We start from the raw sequence: 17,565 nt of genomic DNA, 5'->3' as shown, positions 1-17,565 counted from the left end.
CATGATGGACAAGTTAGGTTTGTACACACATGCTGAGAGATGTGTTGTAGTCATTGGCTTCATCCTAACAAACGCTTTATTTTCCAGCCTACTCCAGTGGGATCGGTTCACGTAGATTCTGGGACGTCTGCAGTAACAAGAGACAGCCACGTCCATAGGGATCGACCATCGCAGCAGGCCCTTCGCAATCAGGTGTGTTACTCACCGCTGCTTTGGCAGGACTGCGTTGTTTGGCATCTTTCTGAATTCTTCTTGGTCTGGAGAAGCAGAAACCCTGTGCCAGTAGAAGCTGATGGGACTGATTCTTGCTTTGTTTGTGGCAAGTGCATTTCTTACTTAATTTAGGAAGACTGTGGTCTGAGCAAGACTTTGTCAAAGCAGCAGATTGCTGAAATACTCTATCGGCCAGCGGAACTCCTCAGGACCGTGAGCCAGAGTACAACTTGGAATGGGTCATAGTTTGTGGGTAAGCTCTTTATCTCAGCTGTCTGGCGTGGTCAGACTACCTGACCAGCCTGGCCAAGAAGCACCTTTGGGTGCTTTTACTCACAGCACGTGGACTATGGAGCAGACCAACAGTTGTGGCTATGGTAGCCTGCTCCCAGCTGCCCTCTTTCCAAGGACTGTGCGGCTGTAATAAGATGTCCCATGGACACGCACCATATCCATCTCAGGGTGTCCTGTTCGTGGCACGGGTACTGCAAAAAGGCAGCAAAAAGGACTGCCAGCGTAGGGTCCTGTGGGGATGCTTAGCATCATGGTCCAGATGAACTTCAAGTTTCTGAATTTCCCCATTTTTTTCTTTCTTGTCGTAATATTTTCTTGGTGTTGTTGAGAGTCTGGATTTTCTATATTAACAGAGCTGATCAGAAGTTCAGTAGATCTCCAACTGCTGGCTCCTAGCTAGAGCTATTGGTGCTCTTACCTCCCAGTGAGTGGTTCTGGGCTCGCTCTGCTCCTCTAACTGCTGTGTGCTGTTCTAGCTCCTCGTCTGTGGTCTCTGCACCCACGCAGCTCATGCGAGCTGGGGTTTGTGTGCACAGAATTGAGTGTGAGATGAAATAACCTGTCTGGGCTCGGCTTTCCTTGCTCCATGCAGCTGGGCTCTGAGTGATAGAGCACTTAATATAGACTAGAATCCATCTAAAGCCATCAGCTACAATCAGGATGAACATCCCTCGTTAGAAGCGTTGCTTGTAGGAAGCTGGATTGTTTGAAGCATGTGTGCAGTACTGGATTTATGCATGCTTATTAGTGTGGACTGGTATGAGAGCACTAGTAAAATAATCTGCTTTAATATATTGCCTGATTAATGCATTAACCCCCTTTTTGGGTGGCAGTTTCTAGTTGTCCGCTTTGACAACAGACCTTCACGTTGTGTACACGAGGCATCTTGTTTCCTTTAACAGACAATGACGCCTGGCTTCATTTTCAAGCATGTTAGTTCACAAATTATAGTGTGTAGTACAAAGACAGCTGGCATATTCCTAAAATACTATTCAGACAACCTTCGGCCCTTGTTCTTCTGAGTTTCTCAAATTATCTGGATTCTGTATTGTGGGCACCTTCTGTCATCGTTTTCACCTAGACATTATTTAGGATATGCTGAATTATGTTACATTCCTGATATACACAGCAAATAAGTTTCCCCTTGCCAAAACTTAAACAGTTCTTTTCCAAGGGATATTCCTTTTAACTGTTGAGCAAACTATTTCTGTAAAAAGGAGGAGAAAAACTAAATTTCTAGAGCAGTGGATTGGAGACATGGGTTTGGGTCAAATAACTGCCTAGATCTCCAGAGCTGACTGCTTTATTTTTATTTCCAAGTATACTAACAGCAGATTCTCCTTTATAATATTTGGTTTCCCAGAAAAGACACTGATAAGAGAGTGGTCTCCTTGGTGTAGCCTTTTCCCGTAGGAAGAGATTTACTCTCTATCAAACATGGGTGAGCCCTGCCCTGTCTGTTTTAGATGCCAGTCATGTCTCGCGATTTGGTAGCTGGTAGGAAGGTGATGAGTGTCGACAGGAACTTGATGCTCTCCAATTCACAGGCATCGCTTCTTCGGTGCCATTCTTTGGGCTGCATTGTGGGCTGCTCAGCTCAACCCTACTTCAAAACCAGTTTTGAACCCACATACGTGGGTGTAGAGCCAAAAGACAAAACTCTGGCTCTTGTGGTTTCTGAAGCCTTTCCTAGAAACTGCTTCTGGGCTCCTAGGCAGAAGCGTGCTCCTCCCCGTGCTGACATAGGTGATACCTGGGCTGACCAAGCAGCTTGGTGGTATAGTGCTTTGTAGGAAGCAGCACTCAAGATTTGTCTTCTACTAGCTCTTAAAACCTGCAGTTAAGTTCTCCAGTCCTTCAGTCTTGTGACCTGCAGCAGCTAAAGAAGAATTTCAAGGAGTAATTCCTTTCAGTGCTACCAAGTACAAAAAGTGTAAGCAGCATCTCAGGCTGGTGGGGCAAACATTTAAAAAGATTTACGAGGACAAGCCTGGACAAAGCCACCTCTAGGGAAATACTGCCTGTGAACTGGATGTGGTGACGGCTTGGATGGAGGAGTTGCACTATGAGTAGCTCAGAGAGGGACTCAGAGGTCACTCGCAAAGGAAATGGTGGCTCATGCTGTATGAAGTGCAAGCAGACTTATTTTCTGCTCCGCAACTGCAGGGAGTAACACAAAGCAGTGCTGGGGAAAGGCAGAGTCTGGGCATTTCTCTTTGAGTAGCCAGTTCAGCTTCACTGCTGATAACTTGGTGTTTATTCGCTTGAGCCTCTTGTTTCCTGCCCTCTATCTGGATTAAATCTCGTTTGTGCTGGCCAGGTCCATTATGTCTGTTCAGCATCCATTCTGCCAGGTGCGTGTGCGCTGTGGGGGCTCTGCTTCTCTGCCCTCTCTTCTTTTGAATTTGTATTTCAGCTTTGAAACCTTTGCTTACCTTTTTATATGGTGTCCAAGGAGACACCTTTTAAATGTGTCCCATCAGTAACTTCATGCTTGTTACATCCTCTGCCGTTGGCGTGAGACCTGACACAGAGCTGCCTGTTCGTTCTGTGCTTCCTGGTCTTGGGAAGCAGATGTGTTCCTTCAGCTGGCCACCTGGCTTTAGCTGCACTGCGGTACACTGGTGCTAGGTGACTGACGGATGTGTATCATCAGTGCTGCACAACCTCTAAGCAGCTTCACATGCATGTGCACAAGGGTTCTTCTAATAAAACATATCCAATTTGAATAATTTCCTTGCGTCTATTGAGGAGAAAAAAGAAACTGATTGTGAAAGTTTCTTGCTGCTGTAGTTTTCTGCAGAAAAACAAGAAAACAGCAACCCTCACTCCAGTAAAGGAGGTGTGGTGGATGTTTCCTTCTGCATCATACAGGTGAATTAATGTGTGGAACTGGCTTTTGGTGAAATAAAATGTGGCTTCATTTAAAGTTGCAAATTTGAGTTTAAAAAATGTGTATTTTAGGGAGGTCAAGCTTGTGTATCCAAACTTGCTGCCATGTCCAGTTCTCTGGTGCGTGACCTGACATGGACAAACATATTGTCAGCATGTTTATTTCTCTGCTGAAACACATGGAAATGAAGCCGTGTAAAGAAATAACTTGCTGAGTAGATCTGAGCTTTCTCATCATTTATTACCTAGAGAAGAAGAAATCCACTGCTGCAGTGGATAGAGACAGCTAAAGTACGGAATGATGTGTACTTGGTAAAGTGAAATTTTAGCCTAGCTGAATGTCAAATGCCTTGCTTTTTGCAAAGACAAACAAAACAAAGCACTACTAACTCACTAACAAGCACGCTTTCGTTTTTTCACCTCATTCACCTGTTGCCCTCTCTTCTGTTTCTCTCCTGCTTCTGGACTTGTGAGCAGGCGTCATCAGATCGCCGAGGAGAGTGGGAGATCCAGCCAAGCCGGCAGACGAATACCTCGTACTTGACATCTCATTTGGCTGCAGATCGGCATGGAGGATCAGTACAGGTACCTTCTCCCTGTGATCTGCACAGCCTTGTTATGAAAATCTATGTTAAATCCCCTGAAGTCTCCTTGAATTGCAGTTACAGCACTGGGGCCAGGAAGGCAGTTTCATGGCGGTCACATTTTGTGGGGTGCAGGCTGTGGTGTCCAACACAGCTGCTGTTACTGCTTCCATGAAGCCTTTCCTCTGCGAGCTGTTTAGGACCAGTGAGTGCTGGGTGATGGCACTGTAGAAGGTGGAGGAGCAGAGGATGGGTGACAGTGACAGCATTAAAGGTGCACTACAGCTAAGTTCAGAAATTCCTGAAAAGACTGCTTGTGATCCTGAAAATATGCCTGCCTCTGGTTGTCACTCAGGCTGGCTAATATTCTTGCAATATTGCCAGAGTAAGATGGCTGGAAATGCTGGAGAAAAGATGCAAGGCTCATTCAAGCAAACAAGAGCTGTCTAATATTGCTGGCGAGGTGAACTCCTTGGCAGAGGTTTGCCTGTAAGAGCTGGCTCCAGTGCCAGACACAACTCCAGTGTGAGTTTGAAAATTGGCTCTGGTGAAAGGGGAAGTAGAGCCTGGTGTGGGACAGGGCTGAGCTGAGGAGATGGGAGGACTTACTTCTGGAGCAGTGTCTGTGTCTTACAACTGTCTGGTTTGTTGTGTACTCTTCCTGAATATGTCTTGAGACTGCTGTTACGCCAGTATGAGACCACATGCTTGGGAAAAGCCAAAGGCTGAGAAATTCATAGATAAGGAGGAACCCATGTATGTATAGCTCTGATCTCGGATGAGAGCAGACAGTAAATGGGAGAATTCAGCCCTCAGGAACTATGGAGTGGGTGTCTTTATTGGCATTGTTTTACATAAGGGGAACAGTTTACTTGTGCAACGTCAGCATGAGCTTCAACTCCCCACAGACAATGCCCTGCCAGAGTAACTACAGCAATGAGGCAGCCCTAGTCTGAATTTGACCATGAGGGTTGCCTGCCTGGGCAGCTTACAAGCATGTGTGCTACTGTGAGCATTAAAATTCTGCTTATCTGCAGCCGAGAATGGGATGTCTTCTGCTGTGAATGGCTGCTCTGCCTGCAGCGTGATGGATGCTCAAATTGTTTCTCAACAGATGCCCCAGCTAATGCTGAACCCCTGGGAAGTCAGGAGTTTCAGGAGGCTGTTTTTGTTAAGGGAATGGTTGAATTTGCCACATCAGAATGGAGTGGCAGCACGTTAAAAAAAAGGAGGAAGAAAAACAGAGACTTTTGTAAATTGAAATTTAATGAGAAGTAGCTGAAGAAAGTGTGGGAAGGTCACTGGGAATAGCACAATTAACTGCTCGTGTTTATCAAAGTTGTGTGGGAAGTGTGAGGGCCAGGAGAGCTTGGGTGGGCCTACACTGTGGTGGGTCTGGGAAGGGGGCATGAAGAGAAGCTGAGGGGCTCTCTTGAGAGGAGAGCTCTGAAAACCCAATGAGCTTGGTCCTGACTTCCCTTGGTGCAGAGACTGGGCATGGGACTTGATCTGCAGAAACAGCAACTGCCAGTAGGACTTGAGTATTCAAAACAAATGTGCAGATGCACTTAATTGTGAGGAGACATCTTTATAGATCTGGCTTCTTTCCCTTCATCTCTGGTGCTTAGTGGCACTTCCACCTGCAATAGAGCAATCATGAATTGTCCAGAAAATAACGTGTTCTCCTGGCCGAGGAACAGCTGCTGACAGCTGGGGATCTGGATAGTTATCCCCGTAATGGGCATGTTGAAGTCAGCCATAATGCAAACTGAAGCAGAAGGAGATCATACAAATAGGTTTTGGGCAACGAGGTAATTCCAGAATCTGGCAGTGTAAGGAGTGAGATCTGGGGGCTCTGGAGTGAGTTTATCCCACACTAGTGGCTGCTGACAGGACTGAGTCACTCCCCTCTAAAGGTGTCAGGAGAATGCAGTCAGCACAGTGCAGTTTCTGTGTGCGTGTGAGGCTGTCGATCAGTCTTCACACCAATTTTTCTTTAAAAGACCCCAAATTGTAGCTTAACCTCCCACAGACGTTCAGGCCTGTGCTGGGCACTAGTGTGTACTAGTCTGTTCACTAGTGTGTACTAGTGAACAGAGTCCCCTGCCTGGCGTTCTGCTCTCATGAGCCAGATTATTCTCTCCAAATGGCTGCTGGAAGCACAGCACGTGATTTCAAGGCATCCCAGGAATCCCACAGCCTGCTAAGAGGGTGCTGGGAGACAGGAACAGAAATTTTGCAGACTTCCCATGCCTACAGCATCCCTTGTTGAGGCAAGTGGAGACACGCCACGTGCCACGTGCTGTGTCCAGGGGCTTTAACGGGGTGTTTGTTTGTCTTGCAGGTGGTTAGCTCGACCAACGGGGAGCTGAACGTGGACGACCCAACGGGGGCACACTCCAATGCACCCATAACGGCGCAGGCAGAGGTGGAAGTGGTGGAGGAAGCTAAGTACGTTTGCTTTACAAACAGGCTTTCCACTGGTGTGGTCATTTATCCTCCTCCTGTGAAACGAGTGGGGATATTTACCCGTGGTGAAGTACTCGATGCTCGTGTCCCATGACCTTTTCCTGCATATTGCTGCTTTTGTGCATGGTGCCTTCGGTGCTGCTGCTGCTGCTTCTTTTTACACTTGTCGTGGCTGGAGAACGTAACTCTTACTCAGAGCATGTGTTGCAAAATAGACAGTAGCAGAAATACCAAGGTAATATGAATTATTTCAGGAATCCCGGTGAGCATCCCCTGTTCCAAAAGGAGAACTCACTGTATGCTCATGCTGAGAGCGTAGGAGTAGCTTGAACACAGCTCAGTGAAGGAATTGTTGGTCTGAAAGTTAACACTTTATTTCTGGCTCCCATCCACAAGAAGTGGATGCCAGGTATCCATAATGGTCCTAAAGTAATTCTTGTAGGGACTTGATTTTTTTTTTCTCTGAATTCTCTTGGTCCAGTTCTCCAGAAGCTGAGAGAGAAAACAGTAGCAGCCCTTCTGCTCATGGGGAACTGTGTGCTCACTCTGAGCAGACCTCTCCAGAGCTTGTGGCAAAGAGTGAGAACTGATGTACAAAGTTGCTGCTTTGACCATTTTGGCCTCCATCTGGCACCATCAATATCACCTTTTGCATGATCCTCAACACGAGACCTTCTTGGTACCTCTAAGCTAGAGCAGGACCACAGCAGGGTCACGGTGTAATCCCAGCTTCCCAGTACGAGGGGTAAGCAGGCCTTGTTGTCATCTGACTTGATGGTGTTGGTGCTGCTTGTCTCAGCCTTTGTGGACACTTTTGTTAGGAATGACTCGTGGGAGCGTAGGAAGGAAAGCTGGCAGCTGTGAGAAAGGGTGTGTTGATGGAAACCGTCCCTAGGAATCCGTCAGGCCGAGGCCTGCTTTCCCACCTTATCACTGTTGTGCTGAAGGTCTTTTGCTGTCCGTCCCTCTGTCCCTCGGGAAGCACTCCTGTGTGCTGTTCCTTGCTGGTTGCCGGCCTGGCGGGATCCTGGCAGCGAGCTGTCCGAGCAATGAATACTCTTTCTCCTCCTCCCAGCCAAAGGAGCGAGCCGTGGGTTTGGTACAGGTTCCTCCTAAAGCGTGGCGCGGAGGGGGAGGTCTTGAGGTGCAACTTGTAGAGTGGAAAATAAAAAAGTGCCTCTTAAATTTGGGTAGCGTGGCCTGCAGGGAAGGCAGGCTCAGTGTCACAGGCCGTGTTGTGGTCACGATGACTGAACTGTGGCCTCCTGGGCTTGGGGCTGCTCCTGAGAAGGATGGGGCAAATCGCCACCAGAGAAGCGTCAAGACGGATGAAAAGAAGAGTGCAAGGGCTGTGTTGCCCAAGCTGTGTCTTGTGATTTGTTCTGTCCCTTTCCAGGCCCTGCCTGGGTGGTTCAGAATTGGTTTTGGATTGGTTTAACAGGTTACTGTGCAGCAGAACACAGGCTGCTCTGCACCAACAGGTTTGGGGGACTCCTGTCATAATTCCCTAGTGTGCGAATTCCCTAGTGCTTCATTCCTCTTGCCACGAGGAGGGCTGCCTTCATCTCTCCTTGCATCTGTGATCATAAATCCCCTTGGATTTTTAGACTCAAAACAACTGCTTTGCTATAAAGCGGGCCAAAAAGAGTTAGAACTAGACGGAGATTGGGCTCTGTGTTTCGAGGTGAGGTGCAATGCTGGAAAGGGAAGGACCCTGGCACTCCCGGCAGGCAGAGGAGCTGTGCAGTGCTGCTTGGGGGTACTGTGGGGACGAGCTGCCAATCCCAGCCCTTGGGTTCACTGAAACCATCTCACTGATGGTCATGCACGGCCGTCCACGCTCTGGCCTTCCTGCGGTTGGAGCTGCAGGGGACAGAGCAGTCTCCTCTTCTGGTGGCCCAGAAGCCCTCTTTGATCTCAGCCGCTGAAAAGAACCTCACGGGGCCTGTGCCTCCGTGGAGAACGTGCAGTGTTTACCCAAGGCCTCAAAACCCTGCAAAACTTGGCAATTCTCAGCGGCACCGTGGCAAGGGCAGAGGTGGTATGAGGGCTGGGGGCGGGCGGTGGGCAGGCATGGTGTGTGTCTGCCAGTCTGCACTGCATGTTTGCATGGCTGCAGTGACATGCTTTCATCCCACCTCTGTGAACTAATTGCTCTTTCTTCCTTTCTGTGTTTTTTCTCTACACTCTCTGTAGCTGCCTGAAAATGCTCAACTTGTGGTGAGTCCCTCTCTCCAGTCCACATGCAAGGGGGAGCGGACCAGACTAGACTGGGGTTGGCAAAATCCAACCAACCAAGCCATAAAAAGGCACAAACTCAAAGCCAACCCAGGGCTGTTTTGATTTAGGACTCTGCTGAGAACCACACGCAATCCTGGGGAGGGTGTGGGCTGTGTCTGAGAGGCCGCATTGGGCCGAGCAATCAGACTGATCTTTGAATTGATCTATGCAAAAGACAAATTTTAATCCTCTCCTATTTGGCTTCCCATCTCCCCCAAACTGTTACGTCCGTGTGCAGATGATGTCTAATGGAGCTGGGCAGAGTCGGGACCAGGCTTGCCAGGCATCTTGCAGGAATTCCTCACACAGACGGTTACGAAGGGAAAGCCTTGCTCTGGGTATGGAGGGGAGGGGAGCAGCCACTTCCTAGGAGAGGTTCCTGCAAAAACACAGTCCAGGGCATCGTTAGAGAGGGTGTAAAGAAATTACAATCATTCATGGCATTAGTGACAGACACCCAGCTGGAGCTACTGCTTGGAGACAGTGGGTGGGCGATGGCTGCTTCCCAAGCAGGCTGACAGCTCGGGGGGGGGGGGGAAATGCCCTGCAGATGAGAGCTCAGGTCAACTGTCCGCAGAGGGTTTGGGGTCAACGTCAGTCCAAGCCCAGCTCAGGCATAGGTGCAGTTTATCAGGCTCTCCAAGCTGTAATCCCAGCCTCAAAGAGGCCCGTGGAGGTGAGGGGACACAAGGTGCTGAGCTGAAGCTGGAGGCATTTTAGGCCCAGGCAGCACCCTGGGGTGCTGGTGGGTGGGAATTGCTGCAGAGTGAGGTGGTGACGCCGCTGTGTGGTGAGGAATGTCCTTGTTTGATGAGAGACTGACCTGCCTCTGCCCTGCTCTCCATAGGCATTGCCTCCGATACCTCTGGCATCTCTGGCTTCTCTGTATGTCATAGTCTGGGGCTGTTCTCTTGGGCATTGTCTGCATGCACAGAGATCACGTTCTGTAACTGTCGGCCTGCCTTATTCTTTTGTTTTGGTGTTCTGCCTCTGCCTGTCTGAACTGCCAGGACTTCCTTTCCTGAACCCTTCCCTGGACCGCTGAGTAACAGCCTAAAAAGACAGTCTCAAAGAAAAACAGCCAAAAGTCAGCCAGCTCCCTTCGTACAGTGCCCAAGGAAACACGCGCTGCTCAGCCCTCTTCCCTTCCCAGCTGCATGTCAGATCATAACTCGTGCATTTCCATCACCTCTCCCCGTAACAGTCCTCCCCCCTACTGACCATTGCACAAACCATGAAGGAAGGTGGTTGCTGTGGGAGAGAAATACTGTGACAGGTCAACTAGAGAGGGTGGCAGGTGGGCTGGGACAATAAAACACATGCCCAGTCCTGGAGCAGGGGGGGACAGTGCCAGTAGTGTGCAGGAGCATAAAGCTTCAGGCAGCACGCTGCAAGCATCAGACCAGGGAGTAGTGATGGAGTGATGACAGCTGACAGGTCGCTCTGGGACAGCGTTCCTGGAAGGACAACTCTGTCACGTTTATTCTCGGCTCACCTCCAAGCTGGACCTGTGAGGGGTGCCTAAAAGAAACCTAAAGCCAAATCATGGATGTTAAACTGCCCCCGGCTCTCAGTCCATGCAGGAGAGTGTGATGGGAGGTCACCCTCCTACAGCTGTGGCTTTGAGCTCTGAATGTTGCCGGGGATTTCAGCCTCCCCAGCAGATGGTCTGTGCTGTGGTGGTGCTGGTGGGCACCACTGCTTGTGCACCCCGAGGTAAGGCTCGTGCTTCCGGGGGCAAGCACACTCTGGGGTGAAGGTGAGAATCTATTCCTCTAGTGCCGAGGGGACAGCAACTTAGTGCCGGCTTTTCAGAGCTGTGATGGACCCAGCTGAAAGTAATTTGGAGATGTTGTTGCAGGGTTTTTGAACACTTTCGGTCTGGCTGTTGGTAAAAGATGCTCGCAGGAAAAAATGGTTGCTGCATACTCACATCTGCTCTTGCTGCTCAGCGCCATGTCCCTTGCACCAGCCTGGCGAAGGGGGCTTTCAGCTTCACCCGGGCTTCTCTGGAGATGGCTGTAATTGCAGGAAGAGAAAGATACATAGCTCAGGAGCACAAACGTGCACAGAATGAACACGTTTCTTCTGTGCAGAGGGTTCCTGGCAGCAGACCGAGGTTAGGAAGACAAACGCCTTAAATGCCAAATCATTCGGTAGGAAGCCAGCAGGACTAGAAAACCTGGGCAACTGCTTTCAGTATTCTCCCATAAGTGAAACCACCACTGCTCAAGGTTCAGCTGCGTTGAATGTTTTTCTCACCACCTCAGCCTCCACTCTCCATCCTTTGCTTCTCCTAACCCCCGGGCACTGTGCATCTCCCTCGCGCTGGAGGAGGGAAGAAGCAGGTGTTCTGCACGCCTGCACTGAATAACACTTTACAAAGGTGGAAGCTCTGGTTATTGTGAAAGGTTCAGCAAAGAAACCTGGTCCCCGATCCAAGATCTCTTTGGAACTTGTCTTTTTAGTGGGCGGTGTTGAACCCGTGTGTCTCACAGAGCAGCCAAGGCTCACTGGCCCCCTGGCCAAGAGGGAGCGGAGTATCTGGATCCTTGTTTCACTGCTTCCCCATTTGGCTCCTCTTGTTCCTGCCCCAGCTGAGCCTCTAGAGGATGCCAGCCCTGCCTCGGGGCTCTCAGGGGGCTGTACCCCGATGTTGCCCGTGGGCAGCAGGACCAGGACCCGCAGCGTTCGGCCGCGGGCGTTTGCCCAGGCGCAGGTGGGCCGTCCACCCGCGAGCTGCTGCCCACCTCGCGGGCAGGGCCGGCGGGGCCCGGGGCCGGGCGCGCGGAGCTGTTGCATGTCAGCGAGTGGGGGCTGGCCGGGGAGATGTGCATGGGGCTGACTGTCCTTCTCCTTTGTGCCCCAGGTGCTGCTGCTTCTTCAAGAGGAAACGGAAGAAGACAGCGCAGCGTCACAAGTGACCGGTGCCTCCCGGGCCTTGCAGGAACGCCACCTGCACCTGCGGCTCCTGCCCTGTCTAACTGGAAGGGGCTTCTCTTTAGGGGGGAGGAGGAGGCATAGGAGGAAGAGAGAAGAAAAAAAAAAAAAAGTGACATTTTAAACCAAAAAGAGAAGAAAACGTTCCAAAACAAACCACTCTGGGGTGGATCTGCTGAATGGTCTCCCTCGTTCACTCCAAGCCTGAAGCTCCTTTTGGGACCAGGACTGTGGCTGGCTCAGGTCTTGGTCGCCCTGGGAGGGGGGCTGGCTGGCTGACCCTCCTTCCCGTTGTTTACGGCGAAGGCATCGTTCATGCAAACCTGAGGACTGTGCTTAGTTCCTGCTCACTTTACTCCCCTCCCTCCCCTGCGCTCTCGGCTCCTCGGTCCTCCTCCCTCCTTAATTAAGAAAAAGAAATACTGTCGGCTCGATTGGCTCTCGAGAGGGCAGGAGGATGCAGTCTGGGCGAGAGAGTTGCGTGGGAGAAGGGCCTGACTGCTGCAGCAGTAAGACACAGGTTCCCTTTTAGGCTCCTTGGGAACAGTTACACTGTAATGTGCAAGCTGTGAGAAATTTGCAATCTACTGTTCCAGTTAGGTTTTCTGGCTCCCCTCGACACCTCCCTCCTCTGACGGTAACAGAGCAATGTGGATTGTTTTAAAGAAACTGACGTTGTTGCACTTTTTATTATTTTTAGCATTACAGATGCACATTGTATCTGTGGATTTCTGCGTGGACAAGTGGTGCCAGCGCAGACAGACATTCAGCTGGGAAGGCGGTGGGGTGCAGAGAATGCCCACAGGTGGGGATGTTGACAGCATCCGCACAACCCTCGTGCCAGTTTGGGGCTCTCGAAGCCCGCCTTGGGCCGTGCGCTGAGGAGAGCATTACTTGAATTTTCAGTCACCCTTTCTAGCTGCCAGTGAATGTCCCTACCATGGTTTCCTACGCCGTGCCTGACCCGAGCAGCCTGGAGAGGAAAGGCCGCCGCAGGAGGGAGCGGTGTCAGCTTTGCTGAGCTGGAGGAGGTCGCTCTGGCCAAAGGGGCAGGTCAGGATTAAGGTACCTGGGAACCCGGTGTTTCCCAAAGCGCAGGCATCTCTCGGTGCGTAACCAGGCAGCCTTCTCCAACCCCTCTGGTAGGGTGGTTGTGAACACGCACCTTCTGCGAGACAACGTTAGCAGGAGCAAAGCTTCCCCAGCAGAGGTGGGAATGCTTCACTGCCTTAATACTGATTCCATCTCCAGACGGTCAGGTGGGTTTGACTGCAACAGCCTTCACGCCCCCTCTGCGAGCTCCCGCCCTGCAGAGGAAGCCACGGTTCTCATGCACCGCTTTCGAGCCAAACCCACAGCTAGCAAAGGGCTGGGGGCACTTTGTGCAGGCGTAAAACCTCGCATCCTGCTGCAGCATTCCCAGCTTGAGGAGGCCGAGGTTGCTCGAGGGTTATTGTGGACGTGGCAGGGCTCTGGGTGAACTCGAGCAGCCTTTGGGGAGGTTGTGAATAGTTTCCTTGTGCTTTCTTTTCACGTGTGACACCTGACCAGGCTGGGACTGTTCGCTTGAGGGCCTTCACTTGTAAACTCGGGCCTGGCTCACCCCAGTCCCTGAATTCCCTGGAGAGTATGAAGGGAGGAAAGGGCGAGACTGGATCTCATTACCCGCTCTTAAATGATAACCTGCGCAGCTTGGAGCTCGTGTAGCGGCACTCACGGAAGGTTTGGTTCCCCTTGCTGGGCAGAAGCAGGCTGAGGGGGCAGGAGATCATCCTGAGCAGGGAGCCCCTGGGCTCGCTCTCCATGCTTCCTCCAAGCAGGCACGTGGCGGTGCGGCATCGGCATGGCAAAGCCTCGCTTCTTGTCCAGGATCCCTTCTGGGTGTCCCTCAGCCATCCTCTGCCGAGTTCTCTCGATGCCTTACCCTGACGGAGCACGGCTCTCAGGCGTGGCTGCACCTTCCTCTCCCCGGCAGCACCCTAGGCTGCAGGCTGGCTTGCTCTCTGCTTGCGCACCCACCGGGAGATGCGCGCACCCCTGTTCTCGCTCTGCAAAGTGCTTTCCTCCAGGTGTAACGTGGGCCGGGGCAGGAAGGGACCGTCCATCTCCTGCATGCAAGTGCCGGGGCACTTTGTTCTCTCTTCCCCTCCCACTAGAGGGAGGACAGGGACCGGCTGTGTTCCACCCTTCTCTTTTCGAGCTCCTCCGCTGCGGGTGGCTCCCAGAAGTCCCACGTCTCTGGCACAGGCTGTAGGAAACCTCTCAGCTGTAGGAAACCATGGTTTGGCGTCTTGGGGAGGGGAAAGGGGGCACAGGCGCTCCCCGGGGAGCGGCCCCGTGTGCTGCAGATGGAGCCGGGCCCTGAGACACTTCTGTTGCTGCCCTCCCAAGCCCCACTAAGTGCCTGTCACCAGAACTCGATTCCTTCTGCATCTCCTGCCGTGTTTGGTCATTCCTCGCTGCGTCCGCTCAAGGAGCAGCTTGTAGTTGCAGCATATGTAAGTGTTTGCAGGGTGAGGGAGGGCGGGGGGAAAGGGGCCATCTCAACAGTTTTTGTTCTTAAATGTTTTTTTTAAAGTGAATGTATTTGATTGTTTAGAAACTTTCCTGACCTTGTTTTTAAGTGGGTTGGTTTGAAAGCTATTTCACGATGACCCGCTACTGCTTATCTCTGGAGATACGATGTTCTTTTAATCCTATGAAGATGTGTTTGTAGGGGAGGACTGTCCCCCCACGGCATGCTGGTAATGCTCACTTGTACCAAGCCCTCTTGCACTATAATCGTACGTTGGACTCTTCGAAAGGGCAAAGATGTTGTTGTGTGTGGTTTTTTTTAAAAAAAAGAAAGAATGCAGGTTAACAGTAAGCCCCGTGCTTGAGGAATCTGCTGTCCCCAGGGAGTCTGGAGGTGATGAGGAGACACAAGCCAGACTGAGCCAACTGTTCAGTGCTAGGAAGTAGGGCATTAATCCTGCCTGGGCCAGCTCCCCCGTCCTCGCTGGGAGTCGCCAGCACCTGGGAGACCCCCGGGGGGCCTCGGCTCAGCCCCCAGTAGCGTGGGGGGAGCGCCTGGCGCCGCACCCACCCCCCAGGTGCAGCCCTCCTGCAGTGTGGCCCCCCCAACGTTGCGATGCAGTCTTCTGAGGTGTCAAGTGAGATTTTTTTTTTTTCAATAAAACATTGCACTGCTGCATTGTTCTCCATGAATAGATGTGTTTATTACCCCTTCCTGAAAACATTGCTCGATTAATGTCTTCTTCGCCTCTGTTGGGCTCTCTTGGTACCCTTCCCTTTCTGGAGGACGCTCTGAGCCCCCTCTGAGGGGATGATGCACACGTGGGATCTCCTGGGAGCTTCTGCCCACTTTGTGCTGGACAGCTTGACCAAGGAGAGGTGGCACCCAGTTCTCTTCTCCCGGTGCCCCCACGTTCCCACCTCGAGCACCCTGCGCCACAAGATGGCTCACAGGGAACACAAGGACGCAAACTGATGGAAGTCACTTCAGTGCGGGGCTGTGGTGGGGAGGTTTGTCAGCACACAAATAGCTGCTGTGTGTTTATTCTCGGTACAGGTGGAGAAAAGCACTGGGGAAGGGGCTACGTGTTAGCAAAAAGAGCAGCTTTTAAGCTGCTTGAAGCGATGAAAAGGAGGGGGGGGGGTCCCTCATGGCGCCCCCTCACGGGGCTCCCTCAGGGCTCCCCTCAGGCGCCCAACGGCCGTTGGGAGGGGGGGGGGGGCGGCACGCGGAGCCCGCCGCGTTCCCGCCTCCTCCCCTCCGCCAATCAGCGCCCGCCACGCCCCGCGCCCGCTCCTGATTGGCCGCACCAACGCCGGGGCAACGTGGCAGCCGCCCGGTTGCCCGCGCCGGCCCCTCCCCCTGCACCCCCCCCGCCCTCCAGCGTTGGTCTCGCCCGGGCGTGCGCAGGGCCGGGCCGGGACGGAACCACCTGGCGCGGCCGAGGGGGGGAGCGGGGGGAGTTCGTCGGGGAGGGGCCGGATGCAGGCGGCGCGGCGGGCGCTGCGGCCGGGCTGCGAGCGGCGCAGGATGAAGGCGCTGGTGGCGGCCGCGGCGCTGGGCGCTGCGCTCCTGCTCCTGCTGCCCGCCGCGTCCAGGGCCGACGAGCGCAAGAAGGGGCCCAAGGTCACGGCCAAGGTCGGCGGGGAGCGGGGCGGGGGTGAGGGGGGGCTGAGGTAAAATGGGGGGGGGGCAGCGCTGAGGGGGCCGCGCCTCAGGGAGCCGCGCCTGAGGTGGCGGCGCTGAGGGGGCCGCGGGCGGCCCCAGCCCCGGCCCCGGCCCCGGCCCCGGCCCTTTGTGTCCCGGCGGGGCCCGGGTAACGCCCCTGCCCTGCCCTGCCCCCCCACAAGGTTTACTTCGACCTCCGCCTGGGCGAGGAGGACGCGGGCCGCGTCGTCATCGGGCTGTTCGGTAAGACCGTGCCCAAGACGGTGGAGAACTTCGTGGCCTTGGCCACCGGAGAGGTGAGGACGGCCCCGGGGGGGGCTGTGGGGGTGGTGCCCCCCGGGCCCGCCCTGGGTCTGAGCGCTCTGATCTCGCTTCTCTTTCCCCACCCCGCCGCAGAAAGGGTTCGGCTTCAAAGGCAGCAAGTTCCACCGTGTGATCAAGGACTTCATGATCCAGGGAGGAGACTTCACCCGCGGAGATGGCACTGGAGGTGACGCGGCCTGCAGGGGCCTGGGGGAGGTGGAGCGCGGTGCTGCAGCGGGGACGCAGCTCGGGGACCTGGCTTGGGAGCGGTGCTCACAGTGGGGAGGGGTGGTGGCTGCAGGACCTGGGTGTCCCGGCTGCTGGGTCATGTTTGGTCTGGTATCGACAAGCCTCCTACCAGCACTTAGCAAACATCAGTGAAATCAATAATGGCAGCAGCAGTGTTTTGGGCTTGTTAGCTCCTGCCTCACCTCCTTGTCACGCTGCAGCCGCTGGCATTGTGCAGTCAGGTCTGCTCTTGCACAGCCTCTTGCACCACGAATTTGGGGGCACAGCCCCTTCCGTCCAGCTCACGGCTCAGCTTTTAGCTCCCTCCAGCTGCCAGTTTCCTGTGGTCCTCAGCAACCTTGTGATGCTGGTGCTTAGATGTGCCTAGCCCTCCCCTGCCCCCCCAGTACTCCATCCCTGACATATTTCCACAAGTGCAATGCAGTCTTTTCCCCTACCTTAGGGAAGAGCATCTACGGGGACCGCTTCCCTGATGAGAATTTCAAGCTGAAGCACTACGGCCCAGGCTGGGTGAGCATGGCCAATGCTGGCAAGGACACCAACGGTTCCCAGTTCTTCATCACCACAGTGAAGACACCGTGGCTGGACGGCAAGCACGTGGTGTTCGGCAAAGTGCTGGAGGGCATGGTAAGGGGGAGCGCAGCACCGGGGTGGGAGGGCACGCTGGGAGATGCACACGGCCACTGTTATTCCCCTCACACCTCTGCTCTCCCCAGGACGTGGTGAGGAAGGTGGAGAACACCAAGACAGACAGCCGGGACAAGCCCCTGAAGGATGTCACCATCGCCGACTGCGGCACCATCGAGGTGGAGAAGCCCTTTGCCATCGCCAAGGAGTGATCCACCCCGCTGGCTCAGCGTCGCGGCGGGGCCCTGCGCTGCGGGGACCCGGCTGCAAAGGGCTGCGGGCCTGGGGCTGCCCCGCTGCCCCCCTGCATTCCCCCGCAGCCTCCCGGAGCACGGGCAGCTGCTGAGCCCCTGCTCCTGGCCTTCCAGCTGGCCAGCAGGCAGGACAAAGCGCTGGCTCCTCTTTCCAACACTTTTGTAAGAAGCACATGCACCAATAAATGTGACCAATGTGTTTTTTATCGAGGTGCCCTGTCTGCTCTGTCAGGGGGGTGGTTGCATGTGGAATCCCCAGCCACGCACACAGCGGGGC

At 53.5% G+C, this 17,565-nt stretch overlaps 2 protein-coding genes across 11 annotated transcripts in view; both read left to right on the top strand.

The window, feature by feature from the left end:
* The window catches only part of CSNK1G1 (casein kinase 1 gamma 1), a 105,041-nt gene extending 90,178 nt beyond the window's left edge, over positions 1-14,863 (top strand). For 7 of the 10 annotated variants that reach the window (XM_027466537.3, XM_027466535.3, XM_072043385.1 and 4 more), the window contains 5 exons: positions 88-192; positions 3,877-3,984; positions 6,328-6,434; positions 8,649-8,672; positions 11,602-14,863. In XM_027466537.3, the coding sequence (XP_027322338.1) occupies positions 88-192; positions 3,877-3,984; positions 6,328-6,434; positions 8,649-8,672; positions 11,602-11,656 (399 nt within the window). In that variant the 3' untranslated portion in view covers positions 11,657-14,863. The remainder of the gene's footprint in view (positions 1-87; positions 193-3,876; positions 3,985-6,327; positions 6,435-8,648; positions 8,673-11,601) is intronic. The other 3 variants (XM_027466539.3, XM_072043389.1, XM_072043390.1) reach the window with 1 other exon arrangement.
* Positions 14,864-15,631: 768 nt separating this feature from the next.
* On the top strand, positions 15,632-17,494 carry PPIB (peptidylprolyl isomerase B). The gene is made up of 5 exons (XM_027466541.3): positions 15,632-15,825; positions 16,038-16,151; positions 16,252-16,345; positions 16,850-17,034; positions 17,124-17,494. Exons 1-5 carry the CDS (start codon positions 15,670-15,672, stop codon positions 17,244-17,246), a joined length of 672 nt encoding a protein of 223 aa, XP_027322342.1. The 5' UTR covers positions 15,632-15,669; the 3' UTR covers positions 17,247-17,494.
* The last annotated feature ends 71 nt before the right edge of the window (positions 17,495-17,565 follow it).

This window comes from Anas platyrhynchos, chromosome 11 (assembly GCF_047663525.1).
Source record: "Anas platyrhynchos isolate ZD024472 breed Pekin duck chromosome 11, IASCAAS_PekinDuck_T2T, whole genome shotgun sequence".
Taxonomy (NCBI): Eukaryota; Metazoa; Chordata; class Aves; order Anseriformes; family Anatidae; genus Anas; species Anas platyrhynchos.
The sequence above is the reverse complement of the archived record's forward strand: the minus strand, read 5'-3'. Positions and strand labels throughout refer to the sequence as shown.